Raw genomic sequence first — 20,125 nt, forward strand, 5'->3', positions numbered from 1 at the left:
TAAGAGACTGCTCAAGTTTTAACTTACTTAAACTTACTTAGTTTAACTTGATCTTACTTAGAATGCATGTGCATGTGACAGGGTTGCTTTGCCTCAGTGCTTTGCTACAGGCTGGGAGCAGCACATTAGACTGAGAAAGCATGAGCCAATGGCTAAATGAGCAAGAGCAAAATCACCTCTGTAGTTAGCACGGTATTGTGGGTGGTGGTGTACAGTCGAAAGGTCTGAGTGTATCCTCTGCTTAAGTAAGTATTATTTAAAGCATTGATCAAGCCTGATACTCTGCCCAGCTTGTTGGAGATTTCTGGTCTGTTCCAGGACTGAATGTCCGTCCTGTGTAATCTGTTGATAATTTTGGCTCACATCCACAATATTAGTTTTGCTCAGACAAAACCAACTTGACATTTAGCTAAGGTTCTGAATCTAATAAATGTAACTGTTTGTCCTCGGTTGGCCTGAACTTTCTTTAAAGGAAAGAGCAGTGAAAAGTACAGTTATATGTTGGTCTCTTTCATCCTGCATGTCAGCTAATGTTGAGGCTTTCTTGCTTTGGGAATGAATAGTTCTGTTGTTAGAAATGGCTGTGTCTCTAGATTGACCTGAATAATTCGGAAGGTATAGTTTTACTTCCTCAGTCTCGCTTGAACTGATCACTAAACAGAGTGCAGGTGTTAGAGAAAAGTGTTAGTGCTGATATTTCTAGTGTGACTTCTTAGGTATTTCTGTGCTGCACACCTCTTCAACAGCAGTTAATCAATAACTGCAGTCAGACAGAGCTCTTGCGTGGTCTCCAGATCAGCCTCTCCTCAAGCAGTGTGTTCACCTTCTTGTACTTGTGCTGCTTTTTTAGAGCTGCTTACAAATTTGTTGTTCTGGCTTCTTTCTTCATGCAGTAGCTGCATTAACGTGGTGACACTGTTTAGAGCAGCTGGTAGGTTCTTGGGGTTACAGATTACTGACTTTCCAAAAGTATTGCTTCACATGTGGAGACACTCCTCGAGTTCAGGTATACGTTTTTAGCGATCCCCATAATCTTTGACCTTCAATGGATGACTTGACCTTTCTTTTTATGTCGTTTTAGTGCTGTTACCAGAGCTGCCACCCTGTTTCCTGGTAGCAGACTTTGTGCCTGTGTTGATGGCAGTGTCTTGTTCAACCATCCAGAATTGTTCACTTGCTTTCTCATTGCCTACCTGCAACGGGCAAACCTATCCAGCTGCTTCTTTGTTGCTGCCAAAAGCTTCTGCAGATGAGTTTCGTCAGCACCAGTCAGAAAGATGAATTAAAATCCTCTTGCTTATGTATCATATGCCTTTTTTATATCCATCCTGGATCTTTGATCACCTTCTCACCTTGCACTTGCTCAGGCCAAGGTGTAGAAGTGTTGAGTAGCGCTACTTTTTCAGCTGTGTGTACCAGAGCCAACGTGGAAAGGTTTCTCTTCAAATCCAGTCATCGTAGAGAGGGTACATGGTTATTTTTTTTATTGTTATGTAGTGACTACTCTCCTTTCTGGTCTTACAGTTGCCCGTGTTTACATTAATAACTTAAATTACTTTGAAAACTTTGAGAGTGCCTTATTATCAGAAGCTAATTCCAAGTTTTCTTTGAGCTTCTGGGGGCTTTGATTAATATTGTATCAAAAGTTCTTGGTAACATGCATAAATCAGAAGGTTCTCTACTGGCTGTTTTCTCTTGTGCTGAGTGAGTATTCTGTTGGAGTAGTTCACTGATCTTGTTTGTGCTACAAATTTTTTAATAGTATAATGGAAGAAATAACACAGAAGTAAACAGACGTGTGAGTGGGAAGGGTTGCTAATGGAGAAATGCTGGTCTGTGGTGTTTTAAAATAAGTTAAACCGCAGACAAAGTTAGGATTGTTTAGCCTGCCTGTGCAGACTCGCCAAGCACAATCTGTGCTGTTACTTCTGGACATCAGAGAAATTATCAAGCTCTCCTTGATAACTACCCTTCCTGCTGGGAAACTTGAAAGCGTTGGTGGTGTCTTGTTCTGAAAAGCAAGGTTGTTGCCTGAAGAGCTGCCCTCTGGCCTGCATGTGCCTTTATCCATAAAGTTTGGGGTGTTCTAGCAGCCTATGCGATAGCTCTTGGCATATGCTGAATTCAGCAGCCTGCATTGTCTCTATACAGCTTTTGTGAGTGTCCGTGAATGAATGATGAGTCTTCATGCAGCCTCATAAAGGATATTTGAATACTCAAAAAAAAAAAAAAAAAAAAAAAAAACTTGTCAAATTAATACTCCAGTAAAGATTAAAAAAAAAAAAAAAAAAAACAGTTAAGAGGAAGCACTCATAATTTCAGTTCTTCATTGTACAAATAACAGTGCAATTAAATATTTTTGGAAGTACGTTTCTGAGTTCTGTTTTTAAAGTAAAATTCAGCTTGTCTGATATGTCAGGGCTTATTGACTTTCACTAAGCCCTCAAATAATGATTTTTTTTCCTTTTTGTTTAAGGTTTTGAGCAATATTCCTTGCAGACAAACCACTTAGGCTTGCTAAATAACTGTCATTACTGTTGTGCGTTGAAGTAGGAGGAGTAAAACCTTTGTAAAGGAGACCAAAGATTTTTTAAAAAGACAACTTTATTACAAGCTGAGACTAAAATTCTGGTGTAGACTTTCAGACCTTTGTATTTGGAAGGCATAAAGGACATTGTTCTCATCTATGGGCTTTGCTCATTCTGCCACTTGGCATTATGAAAGCAAAATCCTTTTAAGTATTATGACATCTGCTTATCTGTAATCACCTTTATGTAGTAATATCATTTAGAAGTATACAGCTTAATCAGTGGAGGCATCTGTGCAGTGATTTTGATGTGTCTATAAGCGGAATTAACTTCTGTATATAAAATGCATGTGAAATGTTTTTCCCCCTCAGTGAGAGGAGGTGAAAAGATCTGAATACAAGCAGGTAGGAGAGGGTCTCAGCCAAAAGCCCTAAATGCTTCTCTCTCCAGTGTATCTGGAGTGATAACAGGAGTCTGAATGCTTTGGTTTTGTCACCTCATCAGCTGTTCAAATGCTCATGCCCAGCAGGAAATGGTAGCTGAGGCTGAATCCTGGAAATACTGAAACGATGCTGCATACCAAAATACCTATTTTTCAGGGAAAATGAGTAGCAGCCCACTAAATATTATATTGCTGGTCTTTGTTTTGCTAGCTTTGCTTTATTTTCTAAAGCACTCCCGTTGACATAATTGTAACTGTTCTATGGGAAGCAGGACTAATCACTTTGAAGCATATGGCTTTTTAATTCCTGATGTTTGGAATTAAAAAAAAACAAAACAAAACAAAAAACCACCTTTGCCATGCAAACTGTTTTCATGACTCACTTGAACTGGAGCTAATTAGAAACCGGGATTCTGTTAATACCACAGACAGCTTTTAAGGCTGCTTAGATTTAAAATTGTAACTGGCTTCATAAATTAAAAGCAGATTTATTCAAAGATAGATGGCTTCAATATGCTGTATGTTAACAAAGGGAACCAGTTACTGTTTTCCAAACTCAGCAATGTTGGTTCCTCTTCTGGGGACCACAGACATAGCAAAATTCCCGTTCCAACTTCACTGCAAGGTGATCTTGGATTTCTTCAACAAAGTCTTGTTTCCTGAGGTTACAGGCTTTGTCAGGTTTGAATGCAGTGATTGCTGAGCTATTGCAGTAATCTGAAGAGCATTCTCTCTACAAGCCTAACACTGTCAAACTGTTTTGGTCTTTCCACAATACCAATGATTTTCCAGTAGGTCAATGTTTTAGCTTTCTTGGGAATTATTCACAGTTCAGATTTTGTCAGAATGCTACAACTTTAATCGTAAAGTGCAGTGCTAGGTTGGAAATAGCTTTTTTTAAAGTCTTGTTTTTTTGGCATAATTAGCTATATCACATAATTTTCATGTCAAGTGGAACTATAAAGTAAAGGGTAAGAACTCTTTTTCAATATTAGGTATATAAAAAAAATGTAATTTAAAAAGTAACAAAAGCGGTGAAAGGATTGGTGGAATGGGACTTGTTTTTTGAGATGTGATGGTGGTAGTTAGAGGGGTACATTGCTGTGTCCTGTGGAGCACTTCAGTGAAGGCAGGAGTGTTATGGAAACGAAGTGCTTCAAACGAGAGGGGTTTTTTGGGGAAGTGCTGGGATGTGCTGTGAGCTCACTGCAGTCTCCGGTGAGTGCAGTGTAAGTTCACCCAGGTAAGCTCTCCTGGAGGAGCTTTCTGTCTGCAGCCCATGGCTTGCAGGGTGAAAATACTCTGCCAGGTCATGCAGGCTTGCTGGGAGGCACGGAGACACAAGCATCTTACACACATCTCTACAGTCTGTAGGAAAGCAGTCTCTGATATTAAAATATCAGACTGATATTTTAATGCAGCTTCCGTAATAAAACTTGTCTGGACTTAGCAGAAGTCACTTGAGATTTTTTTTCCAATAGTAAGAGCTGTGTCAAGCATGGTTGCCTGTGTACAGTGAAGTGCTTCAGAAGTTGTTGGAATTGTTTTTGGTTTCAGACCATAGAGAATGTCTTGCAGCCCATACCAAAGCCTCAGTGTTTTGCATGAGAAGATGAGATTGAAGGTCTTGATATCAACCTAAATCAGGAATGAAGTCCTGATGTCAAGCCATTTAACCTAAAGACAGGCTTTGGTAGCAAGCTGCGATGAAGACAAACTTACACTGTTCGAAATGGCAGCAGTTGTTTTGAGAAATGTGTTTATAAACCCTGGCTGCAGGAATCTTCCAAAATCTGAGTTTTTTAATCAAGTTAAATTTACTGTTTAGATTTCTCATCTGCTAACCAGAGGCAAGAAGTCTCTTGGATTTATACCAGTCTCAAACTGTGGCAACAGTCTTCCTGTTCTTGCCAGTGTTGTGGTTATATTTAACATCTGGACTAGTTGTAATCAGCTGCAAATGGCCCATTAGCTTTTTTGTTATCCTCTTAGCAGTGTTCAGTTCAAATCTAGCTGGGTTTGCAACAATCCTTCATTTTTAAAAAAAAAAAAAAAAAAAAAGGCGAACTACAACAATGTGCTTGGACATGAAAATGCCATTATGAAGAACTACCTCACTGATATGTTTCCCCACTTCTCCTTGAGATATCCTTGACTCCGCTGCCACTTGCACGTCCACTGGTACTCTTAAATAGGGCTGTTGCAGGGAAACTTTCTGAAGGCCTTCTCTGCAAAATTTTAACTTACTAAATTTTTAATCTAGGATTTTAGTAATGGACTTGATCGTTGCAAAGTAGTTTCTTCCGTTTGTGGGCTGGGAAAAGCATTTAAGGTGAGCTATTTTTCAGTGGTGCATGGTCATCTTACATGCTAATGGAAAATTGATTTACTGCATTTCCTCTTTCCTCTTCTTTCCATCTTGAGGATTTAAAAAAATAAAAATGCTGCGGTGTAGTCCTTTTAGGTATGGTGTGGTTCTTGTGGTAGTTCTCAGGGTAGATGCAGAGGTAATAGATTTTGCTATCTTTTAAATTATCTCTTAAAAATAAACATCCTAATTCACGTAAGAAAAATAATTTTGGAACTAAATTTGGAAAGATTAGATTGGAATTGCCTCAAATTCAATTAAGCCCCACTGCGTGGATGTGCTGGGAATATAAATGCAATTACTGTAAATTTGTACAAACTGATTTGTTGCGTTATCTTGCTAATCTAACATACAGTACTTTTTGTGTCCATATTGCAGACGGCAACTCCAAACTAACATGGCAGTCAGACTGTGTGATGTGGCTTCTCTGCTTAGAAGTGGTTCGTGGGCAGCAGAGCCTTGGACTGGGGTCTGTGGGATTTTTATTAAATTATGTAGGCTACTTTTTTTACATGTTAATAGTGCTGAGGCCATACCAAACTCTAATCTCCCATTTGGAGCACTAACTCTCTTCTGTTTCGTTACAGGCTGCAGGTTGTTTCCCTACTCTGTCAGGGCCTAGAGCACACTAGTGTACCATGACAGCTTTTCTATTATATGGTGATCTCCTGTAGAAATTATACTGCAGAGCTTGCCTTTCTTCCAATGTCAATTAGATTTTAGTGATAATTCAAAATACCCAGTGGATAACTGAAGAGTAGTATTGCACTAAAATTGTTTTGGTATGGTCTGAATACTAAATTGCAGTAACTTTAAAAAAAACCTGTATACTGTGTATTTGATTACTATTTTTTAAAGTATATTTATAAGTCTTATTCTAAGAAATTGTTTTTAAACTGTAAATTTATCTCAAACTATCTTTCAGGGTAGAAAATATTTAGTAACTGCTGAAGACGTGGCATGTGTTTTATGAACAGTTGTATTCAACCTATCAATGGAGTATGCATTATTTGTAAAACATATTAGTATCGCTTTATCCAGAGCAGATGGTTCTATAGCTGGGAAATGCTGTAATTTCAGCACACACAGGCTACTGCAGCTGTTCACTTGAGTGTTGGCTTAAGATAGGATTCTTGCCACCTGAACATGAAAATAAATGTGCAATTAAGTGAGGATTGTCTGTCCTTGCTAAATCCTTCTAATTTTGGTCAATGCAGACTTAAAATTTGATAAAGGGGGGAAAAAAAATCAATTGTACAGAGCTTCAGTCAGAGCACAGCTTTTGTGGCTACCAGCTCTGCCAGATTCGCTGGTATTCTAAAGAGTAATTTATCTTAATTGGTATCATCTATTTTCCCATCTTTTCAGCAGACTTGTTTCCTCACAGTGCCAGGAGCAGGTTGCCCCCTTGAAGTTTGTCACAAGGGAGTGAAAATGTTGGTGACCCAGTGGTGGCTCCTCTGACAAAAAAACAGATCACATTTTTGTATAAGACACTTAGTATATACACCTTCCTTTTCTTGCTTTGTGCTGAAGTAACCTCTTGGAAAATACTTCTGTATACAAAACATGGAAGTGTCTTCACAGGAATGTCTGAACTCGTTTCAGATGCTGTAACCTCCCTTTCATGTGTTTAGGAAATTCAGATTTGAACTCACTGAGTACAGTTGGCCGAATCACTTGTTCATGTATGTAGTGATTGGATATGCTGCTTTGAACAGGGGAGTAAGGACAGATAACCCCCAAGGGTCTTTTCCAGCCTGATGATTCCTGTGGTTTTGTAGCAGGTTTTCTTGCTTGAGATCTCCTTCTAGAAATCAGATCTCATTCTAGAAATCTTAGTATGAGGTTGGATTTCAGTGATTACTGGATTTTTATTTAAACTTCTTGATGAGTCTTGCTTCTGGAGTAAATGATCTGTTAGTGGCTAACATACATAGAATTTTCTGGTGAGGTTTGTTCTATACAGCTGGTCTCCTACAGCATAGGCTACTCAAGCCTTGCATGTTAGACTGCCATTAAAAAAAGACTGTTCAACAGCTGTTAGCATTCATTGGCTGCCAGTGATGGCAGAGAGCCTTTGAACATCTGGGTAATGTGTGGGCAAGTACTGACTCTTCTCCACAGATGATTGCCGCTACGTTTGCAAATCATACAGTCAGTTACTTTTGGGTGAAACACGTTTCTGGAGTAGTGATCGCTCACTTCTTTTGTCTAACAGAGTGAGTTAAAGAATCAAATTTAGCAGTTTTCAGGGTGCAGAGGAAGGAGGAGGTGATTAACAGAAATTGGCAGTTTAATCAAATAAAAAACATTTAGAAACTGATTGCCAGCCTGTGGTAGCAGAAGGTTGACCTAGAGGTTATCAAGGAAGAGTTTGTTTCCCATTCCAGCACATCCATTTACATCTCTAAACATCTCTTTTTAAATTACTATTCTTGCTTTCCAGTACTATCAGAGACAGGGTCAAGATACAATTAACACCCACCTGTCTTGAAAATAACCAAAAAAGGCAAATGCTTGAAAAACTGCACTTCACATTTCAGTTGTCACTTAAGTTAATAGTACTGATTACCATTGCAACAGTCCAATTGTGCTTGGTAATTTCTATACTAGAAAGGCTGTGATGCCCTGAGTGAAGGGGATGTGGGGGAGGATAGAAACTGAGTTATGGCTCTTGATTTCACTGAAATAAGCCATAGAAGATTTTAGTGATGACTTGATTTGCCTGTAAGTTCTTAAAATGTTTCCTTGATTAACAGTTAAAAATCACTCAGTATTGTTTTTGCATGTAGAAGCACTATCTGGCCCTGGCAAATACCACTTGTGCATAGTGACAATTCTTTTAGATTCTAATCTGGACTCTCCATAACAGAGGGTGAATTACGAATTTTGATGTTTCTTGCTTTCTATATTTTTAGCAGGTAATCGCTGCCATGGAAACACAGCTGTCTAATGGACCAACTTGCAATAACACAGCCCATGGTTCAACCACCATAAACAATTGCTCATCACCAGTTGATTCTGGACACACAGAAGACAGCAAGACCAATTTAATAGTCAACTACCTTCCACAGAACATGACGCAAGAGGAGCTGAAGAGTCTGTTTGGCAGTATTGGTGAGATTGAGTCCTGCAAGCTTGTCAGGGACAAAATAACAGGTATGTGCATTTGGGGATTTTCTGCATCTTTTCACTTTCCTGGCACCTGAGCTGTCACACGGTGGTTTTTTAGTTCTCTTAAACTCTGGAATAAACTCAGAAGAAACCACTGCAGATGTTGCTAGTCAGAAGGAACTTTTGTCAGTCATTGTCTAGATTCCACACCAAAAAGTTGTATACTTACATTTCATCCAGTTCTGTGTATGGGTACTGTAAATGTGATCAGGATGCTTAATTCTTCTGAGCTTTTGAGTCTTTGAAAAGATTTAGATACAGAAAAGCAGATAACTATACAAGGCTCACTTAAGATTTTATTGAACTCCAGTGGAGCTGTGACTTTGTTAGCCTGGCTAATACAAAACTTCGTTTTTTTTTTTTTTTTTTATAGGATTCAGGGAGTTTAATCTGGTACCTTGTGAAGAAGGGTGGACTAATTTTATTTAGCTTTGTGGGTAAAGCAGATTTTGCATTGCAGCACTTCTGCATTTCTTTAGGATGCACACTTGAATTGATTTGTGCTGTCAGAGTGGAAGTATGAGCCTGCAGAGTGATGTTTTCTGTTAGCACTCTATTTTAGCAACAGCTGGTGCATAGAGCGCATGTATTTAGACCAGTTGTTTAACTTTGAAAGAGCTACCAGATGGATGCCTGCACTCTAAAAGCCAAATGAAAGGATGATTGGCAAGGTTCAGTTTGTCTCATTTCCATTTGTCAACTCTGAGCTCTGTCAGACTAAAAAACATGGTACAGTTTATGTTGACATTTCATTATTTTTATTCAGAAATATTGACTTGGAACTCTATTGCCTGCCTTTTTTTTTTTTTTTTTTTTAAGTTGCCAAATACCTAGCTTTAGAGAGCATATCGTTAGCTCTCGGCTGCAGCTGTTGAATGTACTGGTTAGCTTGTGTTTCAAACTACTCTTGGAGGCTACATATTCTTCATGGCTTAAGGGATGGAAGCCAATACTTTACCACTGAAAAGTAGTGCAGAACATGGTCATTTTAATAAATAAACTTTCTTATGACTGTGTTCCTAGGGCTGCAATAGTTGGACATGAGAAGAGACAAGCTTTAGCCTGATACAGGTTGTATGGGAGGCTTCAGCCTTTTCTACACATATTGATGTTGATGCCTTGGATGTGTTGGAGAGATGTTCCCCAGAGGCATACATGAATAGTGGAGGCTGAGGACTAAAAACCTTCAGGCAGTTCTGGCACCAACATCAAACTTCTCTGGCATGCAGTACATGCTTTTTTCTGTTGTCCTGATAACGTATTTTCTGTACTAGCATGGCAGAAAAGTTCTAACAGCTTTTCCTATGTTGGTGCAGGTGGGAAGGGTGATGTTTAAGCAGGAATCCAGCAACAAAAAAAACTGAGGGGAGTTTTTCCAGTGTTTTTTTTTTTTTTTTTTTTTTTTCAACTGCATCTGCCAAGGGTGAGCAGATTGGGCTGCATTAGAGTTTTCTCTTAAATTTGTCTAGCCTGATAAAGAGGCAGCAGTGAGACTGACTTTAGCCACAGGCATCACCTTTGAATATCTCAAAATACTTTTATTGCCAGTGCTCATACCAAAGGTCTGCTGCTAGCATGCAATAAGTGGAAAATATTGATATGACACTTGTGTTACTTCTGAATAGTTCCGTTTGCTTTTTGAGAATGTTTTTTTGTAATCATTCTCTGCACTCTATAGGCAGTGCTTGTGGCAGTGAGTTTTACTTGTGTGTGGTGTGAGGGTGACTGATTACACCTAAGGGGATGTTCTTGGCATTGGTTACTCATGGTTGTAGGTTTTGGCTCCTGTTCTTACCCATAGACAGTTTAGCTAAATACAATTCTGTGCCACAACGTGGATTCTCAAGCCTTACTTTCTTGAGCCTCTTGCAGTTCAGCTCCGTATAGTATCAGTTAGCTCTATGGCTTGCTTTAGTTTCTACTTCATAAGATACCTAAAGAGAAGGAGAAATAAATAGGCTCAGGCCTAGAGACATAATGCTGTATTTCTGATTCTGAGACTATACTACATACAGTTTATATTTGTTAATTTGAAAGCAAATCTCCCCCAAACTAGGTAATCCTTCCTGAAAAGGATGACTTTTAAAAGACTGCCAGAGTGGATCCATCTGTCTTGGTGAATTCACTAGGCTGTACTTTTCTGACTATTCATTTCAGATAACATTTGTTGACGATTTACTCTTTCCATAGGGACCATGCAGTGGCACAAAATAGGTCAAGCTAAGAGGTTGCTCAAAGCCCAACACTGCTTCTTTCTTACTGAGTAGCCTGCTTTTTGTGCCTTTGCGTTAAGGTTGTTTTACCTCCCTGTGGATCATAGTGACCAGCACTCCAGATGTCTTGCTCTGAGACATTAGGTAGTAAAAGGGTTAAATCTGAGATTCCATGCTCCAGCATAGTGTTCGGTAGCTTTGGCTACTGAAACCACTGCTTTTAGACCTTTTGGGTTGACTTTGCTACCAAACCTTACAGTGATCTGTTCCTGTAACTGTGAGGAACACCAGAAGTGCTTGGGGATGCCAAAGAAGTTAGGCTGGGCTGATGCCATGCATTGCAGCCTTCATCTGAAGGCTGGTTGATGCAGAAAACAAGCCTATCTTTTCTGTAGGTCATGACTTCAGTGCTTTAAAATAAAGCCCCTTTACTTAACTGTTTTCTGGCATTCTGTTCCAGGAGTTGAAAGATGAAACTGTTACTTCATCTTTTTGTAGGATGGCTATTCAGGCTGTTTACCTGTCTTGTAGACCTGAGTTCTCTTATTTAGCATCCCCTCCTAAAGATGTTTAGGATTATATTCTTGTCCCAGTTAAAAGTCTGCTGCAAGCACACAGAAGTGAGCCTCAAGATCTTACTGATGGATGTGCAAATTACCCATATCCTTACGTGATGGTTCTGATGTTTTATATGCTGGAAGTTCATGTTGCTGCTGCTTAGTGTCAGATAGACTCTTTGCCTGGGAATAGGATGGAGGAAAACTTAATTGCAGACCTTGTCTGAAGGTCTGATGCCTCCTGTTTAGCACAGAGTGGTGCCTGAGAAGGATCCTGAATTTAAATTACACTCTTTAGTTGGTGACAGCTCCAGGTTTGGAACTCTGTGGAGAAAGAGATGGTGTTTGCATTTATCATAGCAGCTCCTCAGCTTTGAAGCATTTGTTTGGCTACTAGCAAAAACATTGCCTTAGTCTTGTTCCGTAAGGTTTTAGTATAAATGAGAAATGAGTTATCTGATGTTATAACTGCACTGGGAGCCATATGTCTGATTTAAGCAGCCTGGAGCAAGATTACCTTATATTAGTGGATGCAGGGTTGAGAACACCCTGGTTTCATGCCTGTTCTCATTTATCTTCAGGTTTTATATGGAGTGTTTGGAGAACAGATTTTCCTTTTTCTACAGTTTAGATCAGAGATGAAGAGGAAACTTGAGATAAGTTTCAGAATTACCTTGTTAATTCTTGTGCCAAATACTCTTTAATTGAAGAGGAGTTTGTGAGAGCATAGAATTTGAAATAAATTTTCACACAGACCAAACTGCAAGTGAGAATTCATATGGGGCAAAGCTTTGGTCTGTCACTGACTGTCTAACATCAGAATCAGATGAATCTTCTGGCCACTCTGGAAGTGAAAATTCACATATGAAATGCTTGGAACTAAGAGCTGTTTGCCAAGCCTGTAAGACAGCTCCATTACAGGACTGCTAAGAGATCTTGCTCTGTCTACACAGATGAATGATACTAAACATGGAGATGAAATGTTTCACAGCAATGAAACATTTTTTGATGAAGGAAGCAAGGAATTCTAATCAATCTGTACATATTGGCAGGCAGTGTCAGTACTCCTTTTCATCTAAGGGTTTGGCTGTGAGGAGAAAGCTGAAGTGGAAGAAGTACCTACTGGTCATAACCTGTTCACAGGCACAACTTGCTGTTTAGGCATCTTTCATATCAGTTGTGAAATGTACTTCTGTAGTAGGAAAAAGCAATGTTCTGAGCAAGAATTGAAATACCTGACTGCTGTTCTGTCATTGTACTGAAGGCAGGAATATTAAACCCTCCTATTAATGAAGATTTTAAAAGGAGCTGAAAACTAGTCCCTTCATATAGAGAATTCCATCAACAAGAAAATCATCTGAGAAGTAAGGTATGACTGTCGCTTGCTAACCAAGGAATTTATCCAGAATGAGTTACTGTGCCCAAATGTTGTGGGGTCTCTGGCACCTAGATGCTTTTGGCTAATGTAGATTTATGTAAATACACGCTGCTGAACCAACACGTGAAATGTTTGTAGTTGTGCAGTGGATGGGAGACCCTGGTCTCAACAAAAGCTACATAACTGAATTCTTAGCATCTGTTCTTGGATGGCTAAGTGCTTCTACATATTTAAAATTGGAAGATAACTTTTTAATATAATGTTAAGCATGTGTATTTATTAAAAAAAAAAAAAAAGCTAAAAAATAGGGGAAAAAGGTAAAATGCGATGAAGTCTATCAAACTGCCCTTCTTCAAGTATTAGAAGCACAGTCTGTTCCCTCAGGACAGGTTGATTCAGCAGCTTTTGAGGGGAAATGCAAGGGAGAGTAGTAACTGTCACTTAAAAATCAGCACTTAAGTTAGAAAAATGCAGTTTGCTACACTATATTCACTTCTCTGAACTTCAGTATAGGTTAAAAATGACAATGTGTGGTATGTATCCCCATGAAAAAGACTGCAATTCATTTTAATGCCCACTTGTCTTTACAAGAGTATAAATTTGGTTGTCTGGAATATTCTTTTCATGTCATAAAAGACTCTTTGTGATTTCAGGCTTTCTCTTCTAATTTACTGAAGAATAGTTACCTGCGTTATAACTTTGGAATTGAGTCTCATGTTGTGAGAGCAGCTGATAACAAATCCCATAAACTTGAGAGAATTTCACAGTTTACAGGAGGTTTGAATTCAAGAAGTGTTCTTCTATTGTAATAATCGTGCACTTATGAAATTCAGATGTTTTTCTCTAAAAATGACTTTGACAAGTCAGTTTTTCATGTCTCTTTTGACAGAACACATTTGAACTAGTAATAAAGCATATGTAGACCTTTCTGCCCTTGTGTCAACCTGATGACAAAGTTTATTTCAGGTCATTCTAAGTGATCACTATTACATGGGCCTGTTTTTCAGATTTGATCCAGCTGCCTACTGTGAATTTTACAGGTTGGTTGAAAACCTGGTACTCCTGCCAACCCTCTTCCAAAAATCTGTGTTCTCAATTGTCTCATTGCCAGTAAATATCTGCAGTGTTGTGGCGAGCTTTCTTTGTTCAGTGTTAACTCTCAGAGTAAAATTATTTGGGTTTTATGTGATCCTCAATACTTTTACACTATCTAGAAATAGTACAGAGTAACGGACAGATACAAAGAAGGGAGTCACGCTTACTTCTGTTTCCGTAAGGCTGAAGTTGACAGAACAGTCATATCTATCTTGTTTTGTGTAATTCTGCATATTTTATTTTGCCCTCTGCAGATGTTCCTTTGCCGGGTACTTGAAGTGTTTCATTACAGTTTTGTTGCAGATAGCACAGATACAAAAGGCAGCACAGGATGCAGCAGGTGCCTAGGACAGAAAGTTGAATGTTTCTGGAAAACTGTTGATGCAGCTGTAGTCAGTATGTTTGGATTTCATGTTTGTTTGGAAATAGTTTGTAATAGTTAAGTCTCGTGCCTTCTCTCTCTTTTTGTTGAAGAGCCATGGTAATAAATGCAAAGGGTTCTGGGTTGGTCACAACTGAAAATGGAAATGTTTGTTGTGACTGTTTCTGCAGTCTTTTGGTAATCAAGGCAGAGATCCTTTGAGGCATTAGAAAGTGCCTTGTCTAATTGGCTGCTGACTTTAATTGCTGAACATATGAACATTGCTAGCCTGTAGTTCTCTTTTATGAAATCAGTGCAAAAACTCTAGCCCACATTGGTGTCTGGCAGAGAACAGAGCTCTTGGAAGACAAATCTCTTCTCTGTGCTGCTGAGAAACTCTAGAGTTTCCCCATATGTGAACTCCAAGTTTCAGAGTGATCTCTTGGTTCAGCTGAAACTAGGCTGACAGTTTCTTCGAGTCTCATCACAATCGCTTTGAACAGTGTTAGCTTACGTTCCAACCTAAAATCTTTCTTGCCTTAATGCTAGACTAATTTTAGGGCATCTAAACTAACCCTATGGGGGAATGAAGAAAGTATACTTATCCTTCAATCTGGGACTCTCGACATGTTGCCTTCTTGAAGCTCTCTGTGGTGATGAGGTGAGAGACAAACCAAGTTCTTTTCTTCTCTGTGTCTTAAAGGGAAGCAAGAAGAAAAACTGTATGGCTTAACAGTGGGGTGGCTTAGTCTGGAAAGTGGCTGCATGCTCGACTTATACAAAGGATAGAAAATCTTAGTTATTGTCACAAAAATGGAAATCGCTGTGGGGGAAAAAATTGAGGATGGTAAGGCAGTAAATAGCTGGACTTCCAGGAGCTTGCTTTATGGCACAAGTGCCTGTTCTAGGGAGGAAAACACGAGTAGGCAATTACTTCTTTGCAGCTTCTGAGAGGAGGATTGCTATTGTTGTGAAACCCCACACCTCTTTTCTCATCATTTGTTCCACATACACATGGTATTCGCAGCCTTTATCCCACTCCAACCAGTCAAATATTTCTGCAGCGTTTTGAGCCCGCTTGAGGTGGGAGAGTAGTTTGGCAGGTAGAGGAGGAGCCAGCTGAAGGTGGCTGCTCTTCTGTGGTGTGCTGAGTCAAAGGTGGTGGCTCTTGATGCTTCATGGTGTTCTGACATAAGGAGAGGATTCTGGCAGCCTGACAATTCCTGATTCAGAAGGGATATGGACAAAAGGTCCTTCCTGTCAAACTGTCTTGCCAGCAGGATGCTTTGAGCATCCTTCTTAACTACCGAGAAAGCAATTGGGATTGGACTGATTTAGGATGATTTCTTTCTGGAGCAACTTGCGTAGAACCTTTTAAGATAGATTTTTAACAGAGCTGGGGAGGTGGATGGGAAAAGAAGGCTTTTCTTGTTACCATCTTTTTAATTTTTAAGGTAGTCTGTATTTTGAACCCCACAGCTATTAGAATGTGGTCTGTGTTGTGGCCTGAGGACCCAGTGTTATAGCACAAGAGGAGTGGTTGTTTTAAAAACTGTGCTATTGCACCATTTTGCTACAGGTACAGAAAGCCTTGGCCTATGTAGCTGGTGGTTGGAGTGCTGTCCTATTGTCTGGACTGCAGGAATAATCCTGAAGGAATTGCATTTTCAAACAGACCATCTGTGGCTTCAGAGCAGTATTAATGGAGACTTGTATTAAGCCTGTTAATACCGTATGTTATAGTGCCTTTTCCGATTCTGTATACTTGTTTATTGTTATGGAAAGGACTTAATGGCAATTACTGAGCATTTTCATATTAAACTACATGATTTACTGCATGTCGCATGTCTCCTGGAAGTGACTCATGCGAGCATGTGGAAATGAAGTAACTTGCTTGACGTTACATTACTCAAAATAGCATTTGATTCTTTGAACCTTGACTTCACTCTTTGCTCCTTTGCAGGCATGACACTGTTTTTGACTGTTCAGAAGCTTTTTTACACCTTGTGTTTTGAAATAGGGTAATAAAAAGTTTGACTTAACCTGCATAGCTTGTTATAGGGATCCAGTTAAGTTGCCTAGTTAGTTCTTACTACTGACGCTGTCGAAACAAACTACTTTTTAAAAAGTTTAGATGGTTTATTCATCCATGCATGTTAAATTCTAGCCATGGATTGATCTCAACATAGAGCATAAGCAAGGACTTGATGTTTTAAAACTGGAACTGTTCTTTTAAGGCTAAATATGATTAGGGACCTTTCTGGCTGTAGTGAATCAGAGCATCACCTTCATTAAATCATTCTGCTGTTCTGCAAATGATGTCTTTTTTTTTATTGAGATTAATGCAGTATGTACTTTTCTTTTTTAAAAAAATAATATAAATAAATAAAAGAAAACTTGTTTCTGTCAGATTACAGGGATTTACAAGATGCCCATGAGAATATTGGGTCTTGCAAATTGTCAGCACTCCTTTAGTGACGTGGGATGTTCTTGTGTGCTTCTGGCAGAAGTAATGCTCTTTGCTTCCACCACAGGAGTACCCAGGGTGCCCATTTCATCACCATGATTGTTCACCCTTTCTTTAGGTGCTTGTAGGTATGTATTTCTGTTACAACCTAGTGATTCTAGGCCAACTGTTTGAATAAATGTTAGTTCTAGGGCAAACCAGTGTTTACTAAGAGGCCTTAAATAATGGGGAATTTCTGTAGGCCGGCACTGCTTCTCAGGGTAGCTGCTGTGAGATTAGTGACAAGTATTTGTAATAACAGAGGTACGTTTCTGTGAAGTCCAGCTCAATTGGGCAGCATTAGGCAACATTACTGATCTGCACACCCTGAAACCCATTCACTCCAAGGATGTTGTGTGGCTTATGGAGCTGTATATTTTTAAAGTAATTGCCTGCTGCCACCACAAGCAGTGCAGTAAGTGAGAAATCTTTCACTAGCTGTTTCTCCACATTCATGGTAGCTCCATTACGTATTGAAGCAGCTGGTATATGGTGCTACTGCAAAAAAAGTGGTAACAAAGTGAAGCCACTTTTGAAAAAGTAGTTGGTTTACCAAAGTACATGGTACAGTTTCACCTTAACATAGTAAGGAGCTTCTACTTGTAACATGACAGGCTAATTTTAAGAAAACATGCTTCATAGGTAAGTCACTGTTATTTCAAGCAGTTCCTAATTGTCACTGGTTATTTCAACACAAGAGTGGCTGTAACAGGCAAAACAGTTGTTTGTTCAGCCTCCTGTACTGTCCATAACATAACACTCCTCTTCCATACAAGCTAAAATAATGTACATCCCCACGCACAGTCCCTGATTCAAACTGTTTCAGGGTGAGATTTCCTGTTTGGATATAGTGTATCCCTTGGTGAGGTTCACCTAAATCATGTCATCCACAGTATCTCCTACCTTTGATTTTCTCTGCCTGCTGTGGGAAGAACCAGAGGTGCACCCTCGTGTTTGAATCTGATAGCAACAAAGTCTCTAGGAAGAGTTAATTGCTTGTGTTGGAGTAGCAGCTAGCTGATGGTGTTCTTCCCATGTGGAAAAAACATGCGAGATCTAAGGCAATAGAATGACACCAAGTTAATAGAATGGGGGAGTTGAACCTGGCTGTGATGAAACTTCTACTTTCAGAATAGCTTAAAGCCATTGTTTTAGCTGTTTAATTACAGACATAAATGTCTTACTTGACAGTTTATTCTGCCATACATTATGTTGATCAATATTTGATTATTTTCATTCAGCCTGACTGGGTTTGGGAGAAAGAGGCAGCATAGTATAAAATATAGTAATCTGTGAGTGATCATGATTTACAGGTGTTTTCTTCATAGTTGCCATTTTCTTTATAGTTGCCTAGCGTGCTAGCTCAGTGGTATGACTTATGAGTGTTCAGTAAATAGAGTCCATCTTCTGGATCTACAAGCACAAATTGCCATTAAATTGGGAATTGTTTAGTGGCTCATGCGTTTTGCTCACGTTGCTGAAGCTGCTTTTAAAATGCAGTTCAAGGCACAACGCAAACTTAAAAAGGATTGTGATACTTGAGCAGTAATCATGTTAAAGGTAAATGGTGAGGAAGCAATACTGATGGTATTCTGTACTTCTTTAGTCCTTCTCATTAGAGAGATGGCTGTGTAGGTACAGTTTTAGTTGCAGTTATACAGTTGAGTGAATAGCAAGTGTGTGTATTCCTAGTTTTATTCAGTGTCAAAATAACACTCTGCTAATTGCAGTGGCTTAAACCAGACTTAGTTGATAGTGCTAATTTCTGAAGATGTAATATGTTTAAAAAAGAGCTGGTACCAGCTGGCAGTAATGCCCTTGTTGTGGAACAGAAGTGCTCTGTGGGCTTGCCACTAGGTAGGATTATGCTACTGTGTTGTGAAGCATTCTGATGTCTTCCACTGTGAATTCCAGCAATTAAGTCGGACTACTTCATACTCCTTTACCTGGAACTCCTCATCAGACTTTTCGTGCTCATGAAGTTGGACTTCAGGCTATAAGTATTGCTCACTGATCTTTCCAGTGCCGCCCCCGGTTTGCCCTCAGGACACTGTAGGCTGTGACTAATTGCGGTTTCTACGTTAGTCTTCACACAGCACCATCTTCCATGCAATGCCACTTGTGCTTTGATATGTCAATCAGGTAACACAGCACCTCTGTTCTGTTCAACTCCTGGAAAACTTAAAAAAAAAATAAAATAAAATAAAAAATTACAGGTCCAAGGGGTGAATTGAAATGAGAGCTTTTGTATACAGACTTGTAATGTTGTCATACATGTTTCTTAACAGCATTCTTACACCAGTGTGTGTAACTTCAGGCTTCCTTCGGCCTTTCATCACTTTTATTGTCAAGTTTCTGTCAACTTGACTTGGTATTGTTTACAAAGAAAGGATATCGGCTTGTTCTTTAGTGCTTTAGGAGATCTTTGCTAATTAATTTCATGTGCAGACAAAGAAACCTCTGGCTTTAAACTAAGTTATTCTTAGTTTACTGAAAGTAGTGTTTGACGTAAAATGAACACTTGAATGACTGTTGGCAGAAAAATAAATTCACTGGAAAAGACCATCCATTTGCAGTCAGGGTTTGGCTGACATCTTGAAGAGTAAAATATTGAAGGTAACATGCATAGCTGATGTTCAGTTATAAGAATTCTGACTGGGTACTTTGTTTTTTTTGTATAGTTTCAGCTTCTAGAACAAGCTTAGCTTCAGCAGTACCTTCTTCCCTGTCAAGTATTGATGAAAAGACTATATAAATGTTTTTGGATGATAGGTTTTAGCATCTCGTGATACTGTTTCTTAATGGTTGTGTTCCTTTAATACATTATTTCAAAATAGATTTTTTTTTGCAGGATTTGAAATAGCCCAAGGTGCCTGAAAAGTCATCATACTGAAATCATTGATCCTAGTTTAAGTGCTGCCTTATTTTTTTTATTGTTCCCTGTGGAAGGTAGATGCATGAATTTGCTATCACTTTAAGATTCTAACTTTTCTAGAATATGGTTATTGTGTTTCATAAATTTTTATATTATAACGTGAAACAAGTTCTTTTAGCTCAGTGGTATGTATTGATTGCGTTATTAACGAAATGCGAGTACTCTGCTCTATTTTTATTCAAAACACAAAGCAATTTTCATCTTCAAAATTTCTGAAACTGAGTGATAATTTTGGGTTCTTGGAGTTATTGATGTTGACTCTTAGAACTAGTGGTGTGATTTCTTTAATGTTACTTTATCTGTTAAGGAACAAGTGAAATGGAGGACAGATGGAACTTATAATTGTACATATGCTTTCACCATTAAATACACTGGTTTGTGTTACTGAATTATTTCTACGAAACCATGTAAGATTATGGCAAGCCCGTAGTGAGAAGGTTTTGAGAGCTCAGATGCTTCTAGTATTTATATGTTATTACAAACTTTAAACTGATAATTTTCTTTGTGGAAAAGGAGATTACCTGAAATTCTCAATTGTCTTATCTTGTTTGGTCTGCAGACCCTA

At 38.9% G+C, this 20,125-nt stretch overlaps 1 protein-coding gene across 7 annotated transcripts in view; it reads left to right on the forward strand.

Moving 5' to 3' along the window:
- Nucleotides 1-5,720: 5,720 nt before the first annotated feature.
- ELAVL2 (ELAV like RNA binding protein 2) overlaps nucleotides 5,721-20,125 on the forward strand; it is a gene marked incomplete at both ends in the record, with an annotated part of 52,463 nt that continues 38,058 nt past the window's right edge. For 2 of the 7 annotated variants that reach the window (XM_084304604.1, XM_084304605.1), the window contains 2 exons: nucleotides 5,736-5,807; nucleotides 8,260-8,500. In XM_084304604.1, the coding sequence (XP_084160730.1) occupies nucleotides 5,736-5,807; nucleotides 8,260-8,500 (313 nt within the window). Of the gene's footprint in view, nucleotides 5,833-8,259; nucleotides 8,501-20,125 lie in introns of all 7 variants that reach the window. The other 5 variants (XM_084304602.1, XM_084304603.1, XM_084304606.1 and 2 more) reach the window with 4 other exon arrangements.

Source organism: Netta rufina, assembly GCF_964035555.1.
Source record: "Netta rufina genome assembly, chromosome: Z".
NCBI classification, from domain to species: domain Eukaryota; kingdom Metazoa; phylum Chordata; class Aves; order Anseriformes; family Anatidae; genus Netta; species Netta rufina.